The sequence below is a fragment of the Bemisia tabaci genome, chromosome 9, assembly GCF_918797505.1.
Source record: "Bemisia tabaci chromosome 9, PGI_BMITA_v3".
In the NCBI taxonomy this organism is placed as follows: Eukaryota; Metazoa; Arthropoda; class Insecta; order Hemiptera; family Aleyrodidae; genus Bemisia; species Bemisia tabaci.
The window spans coordinates 27096318-27114570 of NC_092801.1; the positions used below are offsets into that span (position 1 = coordinate 27096318).

Below are 18253 nucleotides of genomic sequence, written 5' to 3' on the forward strand. Positions count from 1 at the left end.
GACGAAAATAGTATATTTGAGCACAAATTTTCTCTGGAAAAGATATGCTGATTGTTGCAACCTAGTTATGACCAGTCAGAAACGTAACTGTGAACACATTTGCAGACTAGTTGGTTCCGTTGCCAATTAGGAGACTGAACTGTGCTGATAACGACCCCATCGAATCCTGAAATGCATTCACAGTTGCATCCCTGATTGGTAGTAACTAGGTTTTGCAATAAACAGCATATCTAATCGAGGGAAGATTTGCACTCAAGTGAATTTTTTTGCTCTACAATATGAATTTCAGTTCTATACTAGATTAACGTTTGATGATTTGTTCTCTCTCAGAGACAATTTTTTGCCAAACACCATTCCAATGGTTGAAGCAAGAAAGTTTTATCTGAATTGAAAAATTGGTCTGTTTATCTAAGTTTCTTTTTTCTTTTTTTCTTGGAAGCTTCCAGTCGATGAGTATGGTGAGTGACATTTTTAAAGAAATTAAGGTATCGGTGTTTTCAAATAACTTTTCTCTAAGTAAACCTTGCAAAACAAGTGACCTTCAAAATGCTCTCAGTCCGGAATTATTAGCTGAAACTTGTACAATTAGAACCTCATCTCTTTGTAAATTACAAAAATGTTTCTTACCTCCTATATTCACCGAAGTCTTTGTTTGTTATGGAGAGGTTTTTCTCAGCCTCATCAAGGCTATTCTTTAAAAAGTCGTTAAAATGTTGGCTCATTTTCTCCTAACACAATTTCCTGTTTGGTTTTTCCTGATTTCAACATCAGTGCATTGCACCCCCTAGTCGTCGTTTCAACCATTGTGTCGATGACTTGGAAAAGAGGGAATATACTGGGATTCATTAGCAGAGAATAAATCTTCAGGAAAGTCAGAGAATTTGTCATGGAATTGGTCTTGAATATCAGGAAATTCCCCTTTCTCCCCTCTGAGACTATTTTTTTAAAACATTTGGCGATCCACATTGACTCAATGCTACAGAATGATCACTAAGATGGAGATTTCAATATATTTTCTCGCAACTCTGATGAAAATTCCAAAGAATCTAAGTGAAACTGAAAGTGAACTTCACGATTTTACAAGGGATTAACAATCATACCACAGTCAGGGACAACCAGGAAAGCTAGGAAATGTCAGCAAATTCTTAAAAGTCAGGGAAAAGATGTAAGTGCCAGAAAAATTGGTTAATCACCTTTCTTTGCAATTTTGAATGTGTTTGATGTTTTGAACAACACATAGTGCGCAAAGACTATTTCAAATTATTAATTTTGACCATCCTTCATACCCTAAAATATCAGAAAATTCGTACAAAAATGTGTCTGGGAATTTTATTCTCTGAAGTCTGTGGTAACCGTTAATTTACCTCCTGAACTGAAGGTCTGATCAGAAATAAGATACTGTAAAAATTCTAGTCCCTATAGTTTCACCCTTTTCTCCATTGTTATGTCCCTTTCTAACGCACAACATTCTTATTTTCCAGTGGAGGAAGAGTACGATCATTTGGACTACACGAGGGCAGGCAGCTCCTTGAAACCCCACTACCAGAAAATGGCGAATTCGCTCAGAAGCGAGAGCAGTGACCCCTCGTCAGGCGGTGAAAACAGCTCGACTAGTTTAAATAACCAGAGCACCCGAAAAGACTTGTAATTTTTAGTCATAGCATATTGTACGTATCTGCATTTTATACCAATAAGTGTTTCATAGTTGGACCTACTGTGAAAGGAATCTAATCAAAATAGTCAGGTTGAGCTCTCGCCGATTTTCCGTATAAATCTAACGTAAAAGCTAGCTGTGTATCTTACTAAATGCTGTCTTTTACCGCACCTCGGAGGTGAGGCAAAGTAATTCAAGTAGTATCAAAATTTGATTTTTAGGATTCTGTGATACACAGCGCTCTGACGTTTCCCTCTAATTTGGAAAACTAGGGTGCAGTATAAAACATTTTTTCTGATTGAATGGAATCTTGGGCTCTCAATAAAGTGCGAATCTCTATTGCAAATTGCAACATTTTTAAATTTCTTACCTTATTTCATGTTTTTGAAAGAAAATTAGCTTCAATGTGTCCTCAAAATTTTCTGCGAATATTTTTGAATGAGTAAAAATAATTCACAAAAAATGTATAGAAAAGCTGTTGGCCGGTTTTCTTCCTCAAACCATTGAGCATGAGCAGAGATTTGCAACATCGCAATTTTAGATACATTTTCTTTGACTTAGCCGTTGACTGCTTCTCTCAAGGACCTTTTAAATGAATTTTTGTCTTGCTACTCAAATTGTAAAATGTCCCAAACAAATGTTCGACTATTTAAATGGAGGCCCATTTTATTCAATCAGATGAAGTAATTTTGTAATCTGCAAAATATTGACAAGGTGCTGGATCGCAGAATAGTCCTGCAAAGTAAATTTTTATGTATCTACTTTTATAACCATCCCATTAAATGTAATTTCAATGGGAATCAAAAATACTCAACTTAATGTAAGAGTTGGCGAGAGATACCTCACTGTACATAGGTTAAAAAAGGTTTATTTATCGATTATTTTGTCTCAAATCGAGAGAGACATACACACAAGAGTCGCTTTCATAGCGCTCTCTGGCGCTCTGCAACGCCTAACTGCCACAAAATTTGGTCCTTTTTGAAAAATTTCAATCTTACCATGCACATTTTTTTTTTTTTCAAGCATGAAATACTTCTGGTTCTACTGTTTTATTTTTATATGCAAAAATCATATCATAAAAATCCATGATTTCTACTTGTTAAATATTCGTCCGTTTTGTTTAACAGGAAATATATCCTTTTTTTAAAATCATAAATCAATATTAGGCTTTTAAGACCGCAATTTTTATAATATTTTAAAGTGTTTCGACTTGAATTCCTGCTGAGGTGGAGTTGCTTTTCCCTAGATCTCATCAAACATGTCAAAAAGCTGGCCAAACTTTAAGTTTCAGACCGAGGGAGAAGATGCCTGACCTAGGTGAATGTGCTATGAGATTAATTTGCTATTGAATCAAATTGGAAATTTTGAAGAATTTAAGCAGGATTTTTCTATTCTAAGTATTTGATATCTGCATTCAAAAATTGCATTCCCCATTCTTTCACGGTCAAATTTTGTTCTCTCTCCTTAAATTCTGAAATTTTTCGCTCACATTTAATTTTTAAAATGTTTGCACCGGGGTTGCCGTATTTTTTTTGGTCTGAAGCTTAAATATTTGACCTCATCAAGCTCAAGTTTGATGCCGACCCAACCTTGAGACAAATCACCTGAGGTGGAAGTATCGCTTTCGAATGCATGTGCATAATGGTAAAGTCCAAGGGAAATAATACGTCAATCGACTCTCATATAGAAACGTAAGATTTGTCATTTTGATTTTTGCACTCCTTTTCATCGCAGAAATGAAAATGGCTGGTTCTCTGTTGTTATCTCAAAGTTGGCTGACCAATTCAGCATGAACTATGACGAAGAGTCATAGAAAGGACCAAAAACCCTCATAAATATTTTAGGCCTTTATGAAGGCTTTTTAGTCAGAAATATTCTGCCTCCATTGGGATGCCTCCAAACAGTAATGATGGTTAGTGCAGTAAATGCCTTCAGAGAAAAGGATCTCCGTGAATTTGCACTGAATTTAGGAAAAGATGAATGCTTAGAGTGATGGGACGTCATTTTGGAAATAACATACATCTATATTTTAGCTGCATTAGCTTTTCAGAACAGGATGAATGGGCCTCTGATCAAGATATTAAGATATTAAAGAATCACTCAGTGTGTTTTCTCTTCAAAATTTCACGAGGAAAACGAGACACACAATAGGATGTGCAAAATCTTGAAGAAAAGCTTGCGACTCCGTTTAGTTCAGACCTTGACTAGTGACCCATTATTTGAAAATAATGGAGTTGTGGCGTTCCTTACGTGAAAAGTCTAGATGCTGAGGTAGGTTTTTCCCTTGGTTTGATCTCCGCTGCTCTTATTTTTAATAGCGCCAGCATTTGTTAATCATGATTGAGGGAAATTGATGATACCTTTTTAAATTAATTCTTCAGAAATTCAGGATCCTCTTCTCTGGAGCAATAATTGGTTCTCATTCCCAAAGATGCTGTATATATTGTTTCAACCAAATGTTATTTTTTAATTTTAAGTGTAGTTGTGAAATTATTTTTATCTTAATCGCTGTTTTTACGTCTCGTTATAAGATTACATACCTTGTAAATTGTTCGGAACCTCAAATGTGATATTTATTACATAAGTTTTTTTAGAAATTATTTTAATTCATCCTTCTCATTTTAATTGTATATTGCCTATGTTTTTTTATGTCCTCTCCTTTTTCTCAAGCTCAAGAGGGAAGTGATTGTCCCTGCAACTTGCCTCTCAGACAATTTTGAGATGACTGATAATGTCTTTCATTTAGAAGGAAGGAAGAAAAATATTGCGTGATGTTACTTCACCATGAAGAAATGACCCTAAGTTTTAAATTCTAAATGCAATTTGTTCGAAGCAGAGTTTTAAACTGTTGCAATATGGTCGCTAATGTCTGGAACATTGTTTTGTTTTTGTTACTGAGCATTGCTAGCTTGGTGCCTTTTAGCAGACCCTCCAAGAATCACTTAGTCAAGCAGAAACGGTGTATTCTTTTGTGCTTTTTTCAAAGACTTGTCTTGATTATCGGTGCAATTTCGTCATATTTATCACCAAAAATGTGTTTTTTTCTGACTGTTTTGTCGCCCAATAATCGTGATTTATGAAAATCAGCAACTGTTTTGTCAAAGTACTGAAGGCATGACTGTAATGAACACGACAGCTTGACAATTTCTGGTCGGTTTTGCGAAGTTTTGCAGCTTGATGCTGAAACTAAAAAGTTTCCAACTTTTGCGCAAGCATCGCGTAAATTCCAATTAGGGCCATAACACATTTGCCGTGACACATTTGTCATGAGCTGCATCGAACTTTGAACAATAGTGGAAAAACTTAATAGGTAAAACGTCACTGTTGAACAGGAAATATAAGCTGTTGTACCCATTAGAAACCAGGTTTCAAAAAAGAACTTGTTTTTGGTTGTATGTCAAAAATAACTTTGAAGTTGCACAGTCTTCACAACAAACAAATGTGATTTCTGTGTTTTTTTTCGGTACGGTTTTATAATTAATCTTCCTGTGAAACCTACTCATGTTGTTGATATATTTTTGTGTAAGATATATTTGTATATATTTAAATAAGGTTCTTATTATAATAAGCCGATTAATCTAGCCACTGCAAATTCTTCCCATCGGTCGTGAAGCATAGGAAGTAGTAACCGCAGGAATGGTTCACAAGACAAGGTGTAATTTAGGTAAAAACGTTACATGTTTTCTCTTCAAAATCTTAGGCAGAAACAATCCTCACAAAAAGAATTTCGAGAATCAACTCCTGGACGAGATATTAAGAAGTATTTTTAACATGGATTAAAGTGAAGTTTGATTATATGAATAACATAATTTGCATTTATGCCATCTAACCAATTTTAATCCTAAACACTCGTTTCTTGTTCAAGAGTTGATTTACAGACTTGTTTTGGTGTGATTCATTCTGTTTTTGTGAAATTTTGAAGAGAAAATGTGATGCATAGTGCTTTAATTCATACCTTGTGTATAGACCCATTGAAAAATGTCAAATGGGATACTTCTATGTATAGAAATCCTTTTCTTTTCTCTCCAAATTTTTTTTATTCTTTTGGGTGCAAATGATTCATTGCACAGGGAATACTATATTTTTTTGCCAGAAACTCAAAGTTCATCTAGATTTTTGATCTGTTCAAGGCAGTTAATTGAACACCAATTCCGTGAGATGAATCAACTTGAAGTGAGTTGTTTTCTTTTGCAAATATTTGCCCATTCATGTAAAATATTTTTGCATGATAAATAAAGGCCGCATGAAATGAAGCATTTAAAAAACATCAGAATAGAGCTATAATTTTGTAGCAAGTTCTTGATGTAGTATGAAGAGCCGCGCTCTTTGTCAGACTTTCAGCATGAACACTCCTTTAAGTGTACCTGACAAAGCAAAATTGGAGATGGCGATTTCAAGAAAAAATAAAAGTGATTCCTTCTAGAAAAGAAAGTTGATACTTTTCACAAAACCTGTTTGATTTTTTACAGAAAGTAATTATGTTCTACAAAAAATCAACTTTACTTTTTACAAAATGTCAATTTTATTCATTTTAACGAATCAATTTTGTTATTTTAAACGAATCAATTTTATGTATTTCAACAGATTACTTTGATACTTTTCAAAAAATCAATATCCTTTAATTATTGGCAGCATAAAATCGATCTCCTAAATTTTTGAGTTTCGAAAAGATTCTTGTATCGCGTCCGCATTGTAGAGTTTAGACGCTCTCAAAGGACTAACCATAAGAATTCTTAACTTTCAATTTTTTACTGATAAAATCAAATCCGGTTAAAAATTAACCTATGAAAGCGACACAATACAATACTTTTGATTATTTCCACCAAAAATTGATGTCTCCAAGTAAGCAATTCAAAATTGTTATACCCAATTTTCCCTCTCCAAATTATATATGTTTGAATCTCGATGCTGTTAATTCACCTTAAAATGAGTTTATGTGTTGTCTAAAGTCTTAATTTGTCTTCCAGTGAGAGTTAAAATAACCCACTAAAAATTCTGTAGTTATTTCTCCTTGTAATTTGTTGACCATATCGAATTATTTACCAAATCTTCTGTTAATTTCATCATCGAAAAATTTTTGTGATTCCAAATGGTTAGCATATCTACTTTAGCTTCTTTTAGATCTTCCAACTGGTTTTGTATCGATCAATTTTCCTGTCGGGAAATTTTCTAAGAATTCTGTACCTGAGGTAATACAAAGAATTGTTATTTGTATTTTTTATAGATTTTTTATTACTTTTTAAAATCTTTTCAGTAATCAAAGCATTTATGATGAGTCTCTCTTCTCTCCATCAGTGGGAGATTTCACTGCACTTTTCCTTGTTGGAAAACAACGAATTTTAAATTTTTCTTCCGCTGTTTGCTGTTTCTGATCATTTGTCATTTCTCTGATTATGTCTTTTTGAAAATTTCCAAAGTGTCGTAATGTAAATATGTGTACAGTCATATAACAAATGTAATTTTATTAAATAAATGTCATATCATTTTTTTAAATGTTTATTGTTTAATAAAAAATAGTTCAGTAAACTTGCCTGTTTCTTTCTGATTTTTCCAAACCATAATGCTCTCTATCACTCAAAATTTCCCCTTCGTTGTTTAAAAAAATGAATTAAAGCCCACAAATTTTTACGTTTTTCGTGCCGAATTCTTATCACAGATATTGGATTCTATTTCTTGCAGATGTATTCTTCTTTTATTTTTTATTTATCTATTTTTTTCTTTTAGTAGAAGTTCCCTGACAATTTAAACAAATAAATTAATCAATTACTTACTTAAAAATAGATTCAGTGTGAATGATAAAAGAACTTTTGAAACCATGTCTAAATTACAAGACTCGTTATTTTTTAGCATCTTAAAATATCATTTTTTAACATTCCTTAAATATAGAGTACTTTTTCCTGAAGATTCATGAAGACTTTTAGAACGAAAAGAATTTGCAAATAAAATTCAAATCTCAACGAAACAAATCACTATCAAATATGGTTAATCAATACTAAGGCAAATAAACTACAAAAATCTGAGATTTTGAAACATTGCAATGGTGGTAAGCTTTTTTTTACTTCAGTCAGCTATATCTAGTTTCATGAAAGAATACAGTTTCACATTTTTTACTTTGAATATAGATTGCATTTTGCAAAAAGGAACCAAGAGCATTCTAATACCACTAAGATTGTGCAACTTTTTTTACCTTGCAAATATATACTGATCATTTAAATGTGTTTTCTATTTACTCCCAATAAACTATGAATTTAAGACAAAAATTACTTTTGTAAATTATTTGCATGATTTCAGCACTTTTTTGCAATGAATGTAAGTTGCACAATCCCAGCAACATGTGTCGACCTCCTATGGTGTAGTGGTTGTAGCGCTAGCTCTATGATCCGGAGGTCCCGGGTTCGATTCCCAGCCAGGCGACCCGAGTTTGATGGTCTCAGACAATGGTCGCCTGGGACTGGTTGTAGGGGATGGAACTAAAGCGCAAGGATTAGCCCTCGTGGGCCATTTGAAGTATCCAAAAAAAAAAAAAAAAAAAACATTGGAACGCTTGTGGTTCCTTTTTGCTAAATTCAATCCATGTGTTCCTGAACTCAGTTCATTCAAAAAGTCATTTTTGCAAAATACTCCATCGCGTGTCAGGAGAAGAAATCATCGATCATCAACAAAACAGGATGGATTATTTGAATTTGGCGGCAAGGACAAACTTCACCGACATGAGCGAACGACCCCTTAATTCCTCAACGCTGATTGGTCGATCGGCGTCGGAAAGTAAAAGGAGGGGGAGAGTGGTCCAGGCAGGTCCTCCTACCTCACCTCTCTCCTCCCTCTCTGCGGTAGTTGAACTCCGACAGGTCCTGAGAGCGCTTCGCCGTTCCTCGCTCTCTCAGCATTTTCGTGTGTTTACAATCAGCTGTTGCATCAGTGTGAGTGTCTATCCGTCGAAAGTTTTGTCTTTATCAAGAACTTTTCGTACCTATTTTTCACACTCGTGTTGTTTAACTTCAACTGTGCGCAAGAAACAATTTTGAGTGTTGTACTTTTCAGTGGAATTTCGTTTTGTGTTTGTTTTCACCGCGGCAACTGACCACAGACTCAGTGCCACTGACCTTTCCAGCGTTTCGTTTGTTTAGTTTCGCGTGGAAAGTTTCGCTGTTTGGATTTGTGGATTTTCAAAATCTTTCTCGGATGTTTTGGAAATTTATCTTGGCTTTTTATCAGGTGAGCTTCTCAGATGTTACTAGCATGTCTATTCATATTCCACCCACTTCAAAATACTTTTCTGCCTACATTCTCATGTTGACCTCATCTGCCATTCATTACTGGGTACTGCATCTTGTCGTGATGTTGTCTTCATAAGTTGAGAGAGTTGTCATCTACAATACTCATCTTGCAGTACATTATCTTGTCTGCGTATGGTGGGTTAATACAATATTGATTCATCGAACTAAACATACTAGAGATAGAAACATACCTAACTGAGGTTCTCAAGTTGTCTGGTGCTGAGGTCATGGCGGAAAGGCTGTCATCCACATTTTCATTTGGTAAAGTAATGTTTTGTTTGAAACGTTTGGCGCTTTGCAAGCCATGCTCGATATTCGGAAACAGCATCTTCTACGACGGTAGAAAAAGTAACGAACAATCAATCCCACACAAATCTGAATTGTGATTGCCGACTTTGTCCTCTCTAGAGGAGCATTTGCAAAGGTCTACTCTTAAGAAAGTACCTAATCATTATCTGGCAAGCAGCTGTTCGTGGGTAACTAACAGAAATGCAGAAAATGTGAGTGCAGGGTCTTATAAGGAAGGCACTCAGTCTGCGTTCACTTTTTACCTTCCTACAAAGTTCATTGCACTGCAAAATAGGCATCAATCACTGCGCATGCTATACCTTTTCGCAAAATTTCTAGGAAATGAAAGAATTAGGTGAGGGTTCTCTGCTCCCAAGAAAGTCATAGGATCCTTGCGTTTTTCTGCATCCCTACAGATAATATTCTTTGATTAATCAAATTTTCTCTGGTGTTCTATTTTTCAACAGAAAAAAAGCAACATCCACCTCTCAGATTTTGACCATTTACTCCACATAAATTTCAAAAAATTACATTGCTAAGTTCTGTGTTCAAAAAATCTGTTAAAGCAAGCGCCAAAGGAAACTCACTTGTAGTGTTTTTTTCACTACCTAATTTAAGTATTCACAAATGTTTGAAAATCAAATTGTCCAATATTCTCTTGAAAAGTCTACAAGGGTTTTTGATTTTTTTACTTTAAAAATTCCTCAAAGAGGGTTCCCTTTTTTGTATATTTTATTTAATTTTTTTTTTCCAGAATCCTTCAAAACAGCTTTTCAATAGCTACTCCTTACCACTAGGAACTAACGTGCAGTGCTCCTAGTAACTACAACCATTAAAAAGCACTTCTCAGAAATTTATAGTATTCTACTTTCAGTAGGTACCTATAAAAATGAGAATAATTTAAAATATAAAAAAGAGGAGACCTAAGACAAATTTATTGAGACTTACTTATGTCCTAGGAAACAAGTTTTGGATATTGTATAGTAAAATTCAGGTACCTAGGTAAAGTTAGTAAGTAAAGTTTTTTTAAAAAAATATTTCTTTTTTCCCAGGATTATGAAACAAAAATTCCAACTTTTATGTCAAAAAACCGCGGTAGATTTTTCAAAGTTTCTCATCACTTTTTTTAAAATTTACCAACAATAATCCAGAAAATGTGTCCTTAAACATAAGTTTTAATCGTTAATTTACCTACGAGTTTTTCTATAAGTTGTTTTCACATTCACTGTTGGCACTTGGGTTTTTTTCACTGCAAAACATCCACTTTCAATCCGAAATGCAGCAAAGAATATTGACGGATCCGGCAAGTCGGCAACATTGTTTTCGCACCACTCAAACCTATGGAAATAAATCGATTCTCGGAGGGTCCAGGTGTCCTGACGAGAATCGATCGTTAAGCTCAGGCAGAGGCGGATCCAGCAATTTGGCAACACCGCATTTCCTTCATTTAAACCTATGCAAAATAATCGATTCTTGTCGGCGCACCTGGCCCCTCCGAGAATCGATACATTTCCCTAGGTTTAAATTGAGAATAGACATTGTTGCCAATTTGCTGGATCCGCCAATGAGCCCAGGTTTAAACGGAGGGAAAGCAATGTTCCGAACTTTCTGAATCCGCTAAGATGCGTGTTTCTCATCTCAACCGTGGAAATAGGCACGACACCTCTAAATGAAATCCATCCCTCCAAACTCCAAAGGGTCGATTATCAGGAATCAAAATACCGGTGCGAAATCAAAAGAGCTCGTGCATGCGTGAGGGATTTGCGATTATAGGTGATTCGTCAAACTCAAGCGACGTGGCCGAACTGGCATGCGATATATCGTATCGATTAGGTCAAAAATCTCGGCAGATTTTGAATTTTTAGCAAAAACAAAGGACGATAGCCCCTGCTGAGCCTAATGAATCATTCTAAGCCCACAAATCGGTAAAATTCAGAGAAATGAAAGCAGAACAGTGTTTGGAAAAAATATAAACAATAAAGTTAAATATTGTAATAATATTAATTTGTCAAATTGAAGTTAGAACATTTAAAAAAATCTAATCTTTAGAAATATACAGTTAGAAGAAAAACCTCACTGAAAAAAAAATCTCGGTGTATTTACTAAGAAAAGGGTAAAATTACCAAGAATTCAGGGTTCTATTTGATCCCAGTTTTTTCTTGGTAAAATTACCATTTATGGAATTGGTAATTTTTCTCGGTAAAATTATTGAACTTCCTCGGTAATTTTACTGGACCTCGGTAAAAACGCCAATATTTTTTATCGACTATGGTAGAATTACCGCGATAGATTGGCAAAGTTACCGGGAATTGATTACCAATAAAAGTGGTATTCTTACCTGGAAAAAAAACAGTAAAAATACCGGTTTTTAGGTAAGCTTACCAGTCTGTCTTGGTAAAATTACCGATAATTGGTAAAAAAAGTGAGATTGTAAAGGTACCAACGGACCTTGGTAAAAACGCCGAGAATTTTTTTTCAGTGCTATCGGTTTCAGCTATCGATTTCTGTATCGGCCCGTTGGCTCAAAACTGCAGTCTGCTCTTCATCGCGGTTTCACCGTGGAAATACCCTCCGCCCGGAATGAAGCCCATCCAAGAAGGGGTTGATTAGCAGTAATCGGGATGAATTCGAAGCCGAGAGGGTTTTCCCTGCGTCGGATGAAAGCGTCCCGAGACCGGGAGCGGGAATCCGTTTCGGGGACGCCGGGACGCGGTTCTTGCGGACACCTGCGTTCAAGTCACCGCGACGGTGAGCGCTCGTGAGTGGTACTTTGGCAGGTGCCACGGCGCGGCGCGCTTCGTGCACCCTCCCCGGAAGTCCTGCAACTCACCGTCCGGGGATGAGCCTCGACAATAAGGGATGCGGATTTCCGCCCTTGCGCAGGATCAAGGGCGAGTACGCACTTCACGCCTTCCGAGTTCCGCAGTGCCTCCCGCAAGTAGCACGAATGGAAGTTTAAGCAATTCCACACAGCGTGGAAGGAAGGCTCGTCTTCATCAGACATTTTGCACCGTCAACCCTGGTAAAAAAATTGCTGTAGGATCTGTGTTTCGAAATACCCCAGACAGGTTTGCCACAGTCAGGGAGTTTTAAAAAGTCAGGGAAAAGGACGAAAATGTTAGAGAAAAATCGTAAAGTCACACTGGAAAAGAAAACACATTGGATCTAGAGTACAGACTCTTAAAAACATCGACAAGAAAAAGTACTCTCGATTCAATCAGAATCTAGCTTAAATCAAGAACCAAGCCTCTTAATTTAAGCGGATTTCGTTTTGATTCAAGCAAAAATCCGATTGAATCAAGAGTATTTTTTCTTGTCAATGTTTTCAAGAGTCTGGACTCTAGATCCAATGTGGTTTTTTTTCCAGTGCATATTTAAGTATTTGCTTTCTAGAACGAGTTTGACGTTTCGATGAATTTTCGCCCGGAAACTATTTCTAATTATGTATTTTTAACCGTCTGGTATATCTTCAATTGTCAGTGAATTTCACCTAAATGTGTCAGGGAATTTCAATTTATAAATCCTGGGGCAACCTTGCATAGACCTACAGCTGGCTATAAGACTTCGCATAGCTTCTATAGCCGGCTATATAATTCGGAGTCGGACGTTTTTACGCCAAAGGAACTATGTGCATTGGGCTTGCGTGCGACATAGCTCCTTTTAGCATAAATACATTCATTTCTTGTAACTTTTTATAGCCAATGGCGATAAGTTTAGCCAGGCGATAAACTGCATAGCCCGGCGATAGGAACTAGTCCGGTTGTACGATTTTCTTTACTTTCTATTGCCAGCTATATGATTTTCTATCGCTTTCTTTGGCCGGCTACAAGAATTCCTATGGTATTTTGGAACGCAACCCCTACAGCCAATTTTTACCAAGGAATGATAAACGAATTTTGACCCGCGAATATACTCTTCTGGTAATACAGTTCTATTGTACCAAATCGGCGAAATACTTCTTAACACAATCAGAACCAAGTATAAGGTAGAATGTAACTCGCTCTTCTGAACGGAATGCGGCTGCGACGAATCTAAGATAAAATCCGCCGATGTAGAACACTGGAAAAAAAACACATTGGATCTAGAGTCCAGACTCTTGAAAACATTGACAAGAAAAAGGACTCTTGATTCGATCAGATTTAAGCTCAAATCAAAAGGAAATCCGCTCATATTAAGAGGCTTGGCTCTTGATTTAAGCTTAAATCTGATTGTTAATCAAGAGTATTTTTTCTTGTCAATGTTTTTAAGATCTCTAGATCCAATGTGTTTTTTTTTTTTTGTTTTTTCCAGTGAAGAATACAGGGATCGAATGCAAATTATTTCTGCTGTCAGTCGTTGGGTGGTCAACGTTTGCATCAATTCGGTTCAGGATTCCCCTCGTGACTTGAATTTGAAATGGAGCAAATGACGTAAACTGATTCGACAGAATTATGTAAAAGTTTTGGCGGAACTCCCGACGGAGGGAATTTCGGAATTTCGTTCCACTATAGGCGAAATTTGCGTAAGATTTAATTTTGTGAGAAACGCGATGAAGCCACTAGTATTGTTTAGGTGGAGCCAGGCTCATGAATAGCTTTCAAAAGTTGATGATGAAAGTGATTTGCTCTCTTTAAAACTTCAGCTCTGGAGACAACGATTCCTGTTCTCATCGCCGGTCATTTGGACTGCATTTTGGAAATTTGGAACTATAAATTCTGGCTCTTCTGGAAAAACACTTATGTGCATAGGGAAACTAATGGCACATACGTTGTTTTTAAATCGGGCTAGAATTTATAGTTCCAAATTGCAAAATGTAGTCCATTTGATGCTGTGCTAAGAAAAAAACGCCGTATGAACATTCGAATGTTGCAAAATGTACATCTTGAGGAAATGAATGACCATTTTTCCTTGAAATTTTCAGATGCTTAAGATAAACCAGCCGAAATCAGGGTAATTTTTCCTCATATCGTCACCTTCCGGGTCCGGCCAAAGTATCAAAAGCGCCATGCTACATTTCAAAATTTCCACCGCCATTTTAATTTCTCACAGAAAAATTGTGTCCACAAAGCTGTCCGAAAATTTCACGGAATTTTCCTTGCGCTGCTGATTAAAGTCAGTGAAATTTTCGAACAGATTCAACCAACAATTTCTCTGTAAAAATATAAAATGGCGGCGGAAATTTTGAAACGTGGCACGACGCTTGTGATACTTCAGCTGGAAGGTGACGATATACATACAAATATTTTCCTCCAAAAATCAGGAAAATATCACGGAGTGAGAAAAATCATGGAATCGTAATCCAAAATCTTGTTCTCTTTAAAAATTTAACCCCGCAGCAGGCTGATTGTTGAAATTGGTAGATAAAGCTATAGACAAAGGAGACTAAAGGGATACGGAGGGATCCTATTGGTGGAAGCGGTTGGTTGCAATGGACGAAAAAGGTAGGTAATAGACAAACTAATGGCAACCCCCGAGGGACCCTACACTGGAAAAAAACACATTGGATCTAGAGTCCAGACTCTTAAAAACATCGACAAGAAAAAATACTCTTGATTCAATCAGATTTAAGCTTAAATCAAGAACCAAGCCTCTTAATTTCAGCGGATTTCCTTTTGATTTAAGCTTGAATCTGATTGAATCAAGAGTCCTTTTTCTTGTCAATGTTTTCAAGAGTCTGGACTCTAGATCCAATGTGTTTTTTTTCCAGTGTATAGTTAGTCCATCATTTACCCCTTAGTCTATACAAACCATGCATTCCAACCAACAGGATCGCTCCATGCTTCCTATATCTTCTTTGTCTATCGCTTTGGCTATCAATTTCAACAATCGGCCTGCAGGCTACGCAACGGTTCTTGCTCTTGTAAACGGTCACACATACTGTGAACAATTTTCAACTTGTTTCACCCGGATAATGAGACATTGGAATCGCAAAGATGAAAGAAAAAGAAATAATTCGTGTACATTAAACGTCATAAAAGAAAATAAGTGAAAAAGGAAGGATAAATTGGAAAATTGAATCGGAGGAAGGGGGAAGTCTGGATGACCAATCTCCTTTGCTAAGGATAAACGTCGTTTCAACGTTCAGACGTTGCCACAATTCCCGAAGTAGGTAAAATTATCATAATAAATTTGAGGAAATCAATGAATATTTTCCTTAAAATTTTCAGACGGTTTAGATTAAATTTTCACTTTGTTTCTTTGAGAAATTGGAGGAAACATATTTCCTAGTTTTTCAGAAAATTCGTATTTTATCAAAAACAATTTGGCAACGCCTGAAAGCTCATATGGCGTTCTTTCTTAGCCCAGCAGCAATTCGCTCCGATGACTGGTTGCTCTAATAATCGGTGTCGGAAGCAGGGCCCGCAAAGTGGCGAAGCGTGTTTCATCGGCTATCGATACTATCCCATTTGAAGCAATGGTGAAGAATCGATTATAAGTTATACCCTGATAATCGATTCTTTCCGATAGGTTCAAACGGCAGATGCAGATCAATCGATCTATCGCAGAATACGACACGCTTGTGGAACCGCGTATCTCCAATGGAAGCTGGCGATAGTTGCCCATTTGAAGCGATGATAGAGAATCGATTAGCAAGGTGTTCGTTGCAAGCACCTCGATAAATCGATCCTTTTCCATGGGTTTAAATGGTGGATCGATCGACTCATCGCAAAGTTCGCTGCGCAGTGGCGAAGCGTTGTTCGTCGACTATCGATTTTTTTCCATTTGAAGGATATGACAAAGAATCGAGTATCAAGGTATACCCTGATAATCGATTATTTCCGATAGGTTTAAATGATGGATCCGTCGATTCATCGCAAACCACGGCACGCCGCAAATCCGCGATTTTTGCTCAGCACGGCAGATAATCAGTGTCGTAATCTGCTCCTATCAGAGCTGGATGGACCCGCTAACAATGGACGGCGATCATTGAAAATCATCCGACTGTGAAAGAGGGCTTGAGCGCAATCTGCACGCGAAACTTGAAAAGAAAATGCAACAGTGGCGTGGCGTGAATGATCGATTATCGATATTTCTCCATTTGAAGCTATGGTAAAGAATCGATTGTTAAGGTGTTCGCTCTGAACACCCTGTTTATCGATCCTTTTCCATAGGTTAGAATGACAGATCTATCGATATATCGTAAAGCACGCCACGCCACTGAAATGCAACCGTTCTGAGATGCATCCAGCGCCAATAAAAACAACACCTTCGGGGCGATTGAAGTGTCGCCTCGATGCGACCACCCACTCCGCCGTGCTAAGGAAAAACGCCGTATGAGCCCTCAGGCGTTGCTAAATTTCCTCTCAGAAATTATCTATTTTGGGGGGCAGTTATGAATATTTCTCCTTAAAATTTTCACAAGATTTAGCTCAAATTTCGAACAAAGATCTCTGAAATATCGAAAGAGAAATATTCACAATTTTTTCCGAAAATTTGTGATTTGTCGAAGGAAATTTGGCAACGTTTGAAGGCTCATACGGTGATTCTCCTTCACTGGAAAAAAAACACATTGGATCTAGAGTCCAGACTCCTAAAAACATCGACAAGAAAAAGTACTCTTGATTCAATCGGAATCTAGCTTAAATCAAGAACCAAGCCTCTTAATTTAAGCGGATTTCGTTTTGATTCAAGCAAAAATCCGACCGAATCAAGGGTATTTGTCCTTATCAATGTTTTCAAGAGTCTTGACTCTAGATCCAATGAGTTTTTTTTTCCAGTGTTTGCGTGGCAGCGCTCATCGCGTCAAGTAGAGTGGTATCAGTGAAAAGATGGTTGAAAAATTGTTTCTCTCATATTCATGAAAAAATATTGTCTTTAATGCAAAGGATTTTTACTTAGCTCAAGATAATTTTTTTGCTCAAATCGAGGAACCTTTTATCCTACCTGCACAGAGTTTTCATGTTTTCTTTTTTCATCACAAGGAATATGCGTGCAATTTTAAGAATGGTGGAATATGACCGGGAAATTCATTTTTCCTTCAAATGGAGAGGTATGCAATTTGACCTACAGGGAAGCTCATATAGTTGTATCATGTCTAATGGCCTAAGTGGCCCTTAGTTTTTCATGAGAGTTGACTTGGATTAACAGAGCATTTTTCCAGTGGAACAGTTGGACAATGCCTTATTTCAGTTCGCGACGTTGCAAAATTTCCGTCACTTTTAATTATATTGGAAGAGGCCAGATCGTTTTGAATTCTCGAAATTTATACATGCTTTAAGTACCTTTAAATTCTCAGCTTTTCTGTGACGGTATCAAAATTTTACTTTAGCTCCCCTAAAAAGAAGAAAGGAGTAACAGAAGTTTTGAAACCCCGCCGCATGTTTGCAGGATTAATTTCAATCGGCAAGGAATGGTTAAACAAGCCGTCTAATTTCTTGTGCTTGCGCAAGCATTTATGATATGTTTTATGTTTTTTTTCTTGTATTTTCATGCCATTTAATACGCGCTCAGTAGAACAAAAACTAACAATTTTTTATTAAATCAGTTTATTTACAAACTAGATATTTAAAGCAGGGTTTCGTGTAAAATCTAAAAATATATTTATTTTAACTTTTAGATGTTAATATTAAAATTCTTATCTGTTAATAAATTTCGAGTTTTTAAATTTCTTTTTTATTTTTAATTAACCCTAACAAAAGGTAAAGCAGGGTGGCAAAGTTTCATGAAAAATAAAATCTTGAAATTTCGCGTGAAGTATTTCATGAAATTTCAGAAATTTATGAAAGATATTGAAAGATGCCGGTTCCTTTTCATGTTCGCAAAATGTAAAAATCGTGACTCTCTTCTATTAATCGTATATGTTTGAGTGCGGGTTGCATACTCTAGCCCCTGGAAAATATGGAATATTTCACAGAATCATGAAATATTTCACTGAAATTTCCAATCTTTCATTTCTTTCTTACATTTCATGCCACCCTGAGGTACTTAAAGGATTATAATCTCTACTTATAGTTAATTTATTTATTATTTTTAATTCTTGTGTAATTAAATTTTTAAATAATGTGCAGGAAACCGATTATATTCTCAAAATAATCTAAAATCACATCGTACTCCC

At 36.3% G+C, this 18253-nt stretch overlaps 2 protein-coding genes across 3 annotated transcripts in view; both read left to right on the forward strand.

The window, feature by feature from the left end:
* drpr (multiple EGF like domains draper) overlaps positions 1-7180 on the forward strand; it is a 172068-nt gene extending 164888 nt beyond the window's left edge. Inside the window, exon 20 of the mRNA XM_072304112.1 lies at positions 1482-7180. Within this exon, the coding sequence (XP_072160213.1) occupies positions 1482-1648 (167 nt within the window). The 3' untranslated portion in view covers positions 1649-7180. The remainder of the gene's footprint in view (positions 1-1481) is intronic.
* Positions 7181-8475: 1295 nt separating this feature from the next.
* LOC109040363 (uncharacterized) overlaps positions 8476-18253 on the forward strand; it is a 148525-nt gene continuing 138747 nt past the window's right edge. For both annotated transcript variants that reach the window (XM_072304113.1, XM_019056278.2), the window contains exon 1: positions 8476-8869. The gene's annotated coding sequence lies outside the window, so the exon portion shown is untranslated. The remainder of the gene's footprint in view (positions 8870-18253) is intronic.